The sequence below is a fragment of the Acomys minous genome (genome assembly GCF_964271855.1).
Source record: "Acomys minous genome assembly, chromosome: 8".
Lineage (NCBI taxonomy): Eukaryota > Metazoa > Chordata > Mammalia > Rodentia > Muridae > Acomys > Acomys minous.
Window position 1 is genome coordinate 8,526,966 of NC_140489.1, and position 5,369 is coordinate 8,532,334.

The 5,369-nt window shown below is 53.3% G+C and overlaps 1 protein-coding gene across 1 annotated transcript; it reads left to right on the forward strand.

The window, feature by feature from the left end:
• Positions 1 to 1,673: 1,673 nt before the first annotated feature.
• On the forward strand, positions 1,674 to 4,551 carry LOC311603493 (ras-related protein Rap-2a-like). The gene has a single exon (XM_084792434.1). It carries the CDS (start codon positions 3,371 to 3,373, stop codon positions 3,971 to 3,973), a length of 603 nt encoding a protein of 200 aa, XP_084648560.1. The 5' UTR covers positions 1,674 to 3,370; the 3' UTR covers positions 3,974 to 4,551.
• The last annotated feature ends 818 nt before the right edge of the window (positions 4,552 to 5,369 follow it).

Here is a 5,369-nt window from a genome sequence, read left to right on the forward strand (position 1 = left end):
GAAGAGGGCACCAGATCTCATTATAGATGGTTGTGAGCCACTGTGTGGTTTCTGGGAATTGAACTCAGGACCTTTGGAAGAGCAGATGGTGCTCGTAACCTCTGAGCCATCTCTCCAGCCCCAGACGTTCATTCTTAATAAAAGCCCTGAGACAGAAGTGCACCAACACATCCTTATGTTGCAGGAACCTTGGTCAGCGAGCAGCAATTCGCATCAGACCCACAGTGCCATGCAGAGGCGTTTCCACTGTCAGGCAGGGCACAATGCTCGCTCGTGTTTCAGATGCCAGCTAAAACAAGAAGGGAAGAATGTGAGTTCTCAGTGTGTCACGGTGGGGCAGTCATAGCAGCAGGAGCCTGGAGCAGCTGGTCACATTGCACCCTCAGGAAAGAGAGGGGCGTGTTGCTTACCAGCTTCTGCAGCCCTCCCAAACAATGGGGGTATCTTCAAACCATAAGCGCCGACTCCGCCACTCACTTAGGCGTTGCCATGGCTAAGTGTCGTGGCCCCTGGTCATGGCTGCAGGGGCCAGCCAACTGTGCAGTTGTGAACTGCCTGCTCCAGCCCAGGCTCCGTGCAGCCACGACCCAGCGGTGCCCCAGCTCACCCCGTGAGCGTGGACTGTGTGTGGACACTGTGAGTGAGTGAGTGTGCTTTTTTCCTGGGTACGTAGTGGGCGTTTGAAAGGTATATTTTACTCTAGTACCCAACGCGGCATGCATGTTGGCATTGCGTTCTCTGCACCATGCCTCTGACTTGCCAGGGTCCCTGGGGTTCCTGGTCCCTGAACCCACTTCTAGATAACTTGCACCCACCACTCGCCTCATTCTGTGAGCTCAGGGAACCCTGATTAGAAGGGCCAGTGGCTCTAGAGAGCGGAGGTCAGAGCAGGAACAGCCGGAACAGCCAACCACACGTCTCTGTCCTGCGCTGTGAAGTCCACTCTGCCGGGATTGGCTGAAGGACCTGAGAGGGAGCCTGGCCTGCTCTGCAGGTGCAGTGGTGCGCTCAGGTGGCCTCAGATGGGCCTGCAAGGGGAAGCCTGCGTCTTTATGGTGGATCACAGTCCCATCAGTAATAAGGAAACGACCACTGCGGCGACAGTATATGAAGGACTGCGGCTGGCTTCTTACCAGTGCTCTTCAAAGCCTCCGCAACAACAGAACCCTTAAAGCAGCCATCTGCAAATTCAAGACACCCCATGGCCCTGCCTCAGGGAGGACCTTCCTTTGCTCCCACGGTATGGGGCAGCTGAGGACAGAAACCAGCCCCAGCATCATCCATAGTGTAGAAATCTCAAAGACAGCTGGGAGGTGGTGCTGCTGCTGCTGCTGCTGCTGCTGCTGCTGCTGCTGGTGTTGTTGTTGTTGTTGTTGCTGCTGCTGCTGCTGCTGCTGGTGATGTGGTGATGGTAGTGGTGTGGTGGCATCGGCAGCACAAATCTTTAATCCTTATGCATGGGGGTTTAAAGCAAGACTGGTCTAAAGAGTGATTTTCAGGACAATCTCAAGGGCTTGGACCCTCATGTGAACCAGGTGAAGTTCAAATGTAAATTTCTTTCACATTCATGTCTATGTATACATTTTAGTTACAGGAACTCTGCCTTGAGGGGCACAAGTTGTCTAGCCCTTCTTCCAGCCCCCCCCCCCCCAAGATAAGGTTTCTCTTTGTAGCCATGGCTGTCCTGGACCTCACTCTGCAGACCAAGCTGACCTAACTCAGAGATGCGCCTGCCTCTGCCTCTGGAGTGCTGGGATTACAGGCGTGTGCCACCACACCCTGCTTCAGATATGTATTTCTTATATCACACACGATATTATACCGGTTAGTTTACACACTAACCCAAACACTTGTATTTTCACTTCTACAGTGTTCTGGGTGAAATCTTTCCCAAATTAGTCTCCTGAAAATTCTGTCACATTTCTTCCTTTTTTTTTCTTTTATTTCTTTTTCTTTTTGTTTGTTTTTGTTTTCGAGACAGGATTCCTCTGTGTAGCCTTGGCTGTCCTGGACTCACTTCGTAGACCAGGCTAGCCTTGAACCTACCTCTGCTTCCTGGGTGTTGGAATTACAGGCATGCGCCCCATGCCTGGCTTTCCTGTCACATTTCTCATTTCTTCAGACAAAAATGTCATTATTTCATTCCCGCCAATGCCAGTATCACAGATTGGTGTGTGGTTGTACTGTGTGGGGTTTCCTTGTCTGTTTTGTGGCATCTGAGGCTGTAAAATTGCTCTGTGTTTCTTCAGAAGTTATCTACAGGATACTTTCGAGCCCGAGTGGGGCTCATATGTCTCCAGGAATGTTTAGTTATTTTACTTTTCGTGTTAGTTTTTACTTTTGCTGACTTGCTGTCTTTTTTTGGAAACCACTGTATGTTGAGAATGTTCCCACACAGCTTATAGAAAGGCACATTCCTCTGGTGGACTACTTCAGTTTTTCCAGAGCCGCTCAGGCAGCCAAGGCAGCTGTTTTTTTTTTTCCCCAGGGAGTTTACACAGGGAAACAATGCCAGAGCTGGGGCCCAGCCTTTCTCCTCTGCAGTCATAGAGTGGCTAAGGAGGGGGAAAGGGTCTGAGGAGGGGGTCCTGGGCTTTGCCTGGGCCTTTCCAGGTTCTGCCTGCTGTTGAGTGAGTTCTCATTTCCCCAAAGTGACACGGCTGAGGTGAGTCTTCACCAGGGTGCGAAACCACGAAGGGGTTCAGTGGGTGCGGCTGTGAGATCTACATTGTACAGAGTTCAGGGAGAAGGACCAGGGGTGAGCCACCACAGCGCCCAGGAGGGAACTGGGACCCGCTCTGACTGACTTCTCCTTCATCTGCCCTAGAGAGTAGGGTCCTCCCAAGCCTAGAGGGGCCAGCGGTAGGGAGAGCGTGACCTTGAGTGGGCATGTCTGCATCTGGAATGCTGCGGAAATCCCTGTCTTTCCTGGGCTGGCCAGGAAGGGATCAGGTTACCTTCTGGTCTGTCAACCCAGGGGCTCCCTTGTTGGGATATCCAAGCCAGGACTGACTGAGGGGCCCCAGCTAGTCTGCGGGGACTGGGAGGGAAACAGAAAAGGGCCGGAATCTCCCGGAGACCCACAGGAGAGAGGAGGCCCCGAGGAGGGCCTGGTGGGGCAGGCTGCGGCCAGGGCGCAGCATGGGGTGGTAGAGACCGGAGCAGCGCGCGAGGCTGGGGGCTGATGTGAAGAGACTCGCGGGACCGAGACGCAGTGACCCTCGGCGGCGGCGGGGCAGCGGGTGGGTCTCTCCTCTCCGGCGCCACGGGGACGTGCGCGCGCCCTCGGCCTCGCGCCCCGCCCTCCGGTCCTCCCGTCCTCCCCGCGCCGCCTCCCAGCGCCATTCCCCGGGTCCCCCTCGTCCCAGCCATGGAGGGTTTGGTGTTGCGTCCAGCCAAGGGCTACAGGGTGGTGCTGCTCGGCAGCGTGGCGGTGGGCAAGACGGCGCTGGCCACGCAGTTCGCGTGCGGCCGCTTCCCCGAGCGCTGCGAGCCGTCGGTGGAGGAGCTGTTCAGCAAGGTGATCGAGGTGAATCGGGCTCCCGCGCTGCTGGAGATCGTAGACACGGTGGGCGCCGAGCACCTGGTCACCCTCAAGGACCTGTACATCAGGAACAGCGACGGCTTCGTGGTGCTTTACAGCGTGTGCGACGAGGCCTCGTTCCAGGCCGTGCGGCCACTTCGGGAGCACATGGGCCAGCTGCGGGGCTCTCGCGCCGTCCCGCTCGTGTTGGTGGGCACCAAGGTCGACCTGGACGCCGAGCGCCAGGTGCTGACGGCTCAGGGCCGCATGCTGGCCCGCGAGTGGCGCTGCCCGTTCCTGGAGATCACGGCCAAGAGCAAAATGATGGTGGACCGCGTGTTCACGCGGGTGGTTAGCGAGATGGAGGCCCTTGCCCCTCCGGTGCAGGAAGCTCCCCGCATCCCAGCCAACGCCCCGGAGACGTGGCCCGCCGAGAGGTTCATTGGCTAGCGCTCCACGACACACCCGCCCAGTGCCTTTACCAAGCAAGTTATCGAATCCGAATCCGTAAACAAGTGGCTGCTTCAGTATACTCCAGACGGTGCTTCAATCTGCCTGCGTGTCTTTCTTCAACGTTAGGCAAAACTTTGCAGTCTCCCCGCCGTGGACCTCCGACTGTGCTATCAGAAGAAACCAAAAACTGCATTTTTCTGTACAGAGAATTTACGGGCCTGTTCTTCGCGATCAGTATGTTTCTGATTCCCACCTTGACCCCGTCTAATTTTTGTAAATAGCAAATTGTGAGCTTTGGACAGGTCGGGAAGTGTGCACTAAAGCCAAATGCTCTTCAGTTGCAGAAGAGTTTTCTCTCTCTCCGTTACAGCCTTGAACCCAGCAGTAAGAATGTCCTCAACATGGATTCCTAAATATAGTTATGACTTATGCCATGTTGGTTTGAAAGGGGATCCTATAGGGGGACAACTGCGGGCGCGTGCACACAAAGATAGCTCAGCCCTGCCTTGTAATCGACATTTAGTTGGTTTTTACATCCCTCATTGGAAATAAAGTTAGAAGTTGGTAATTTTTAACATGTGCTTTTCTAGCTTATGTGTAAACCTCTCATTCCTAAAGCTTTATTTTTTTTAACGTTTTGTTTTTATTGTGTGTATGTGTGATGTGAGTACATACGTGGGTGGGCATACATGCATGTAAGGGGCAACGGAGTTTTGGTCCTCCCCTTTCCTCATGTTTGAGTCGGGGAGTCTGTTTTGTTGTTCTCAGGCCTCTGGATTCTTCTGTCACATCTTGGTGAAGGACAACTGGAATTACAGATGTGGCTGGGATTTGAACTCTGGTCCTCAGGTTTGCACAAGTGATTTCCCCAGTGAGCCATTTCCTAGCCCCTAACTCCTAAAGTTTTCACATACCTTGTCTTTGAGTTACTTTCCAGGAAACAGAAGTTTGTAAGAGGGAAGCAGACCCACCATCGCCCCCCTTCTCCCCGCCCCACTCCTGGTGTATTTCTGCAGAAGTGGTGCCTGGAACCAAGGGTTTTTGTTTTGTTTTCTCGGTTCAGACTTTTTTTTTTCTTTCTGAATACCTACATAGCTGGACAGTGGCAGAGGTGTAAGGGTTGTCCGGTGTCGTTTTCGTGTGACAGGAGTTTAGTCGTGCTGGATAAGGTTTAAAACCCGACCTTTGAAATGTGCATGTGCTGAATAACCTTCGAAAACAAACAAGGAAGCGTAGGGCCCTGCCTGCCTGTGACCTGAAACAGTTAACTTTGCTAGTGGAAAGTTATTTGAGTAGTGGTGTGACAGGGTCTGTTCACTTTTATTTATATGATATGTGATACTTCAGTTGCGGGTTAGGTTTTCCCTCTACATGTAAAGAGTGTGTTTCAGAA

Excerpts from the sequence above, each read along its gene's own strand:
- LOC311603493 (XM_084792434.1), top strand. The coding sequence starts at position 3,371 with ATGGAGGGTTTGGTGTTGCGTCCAGCCAAGGGCTACAGGGTGGTGCTG.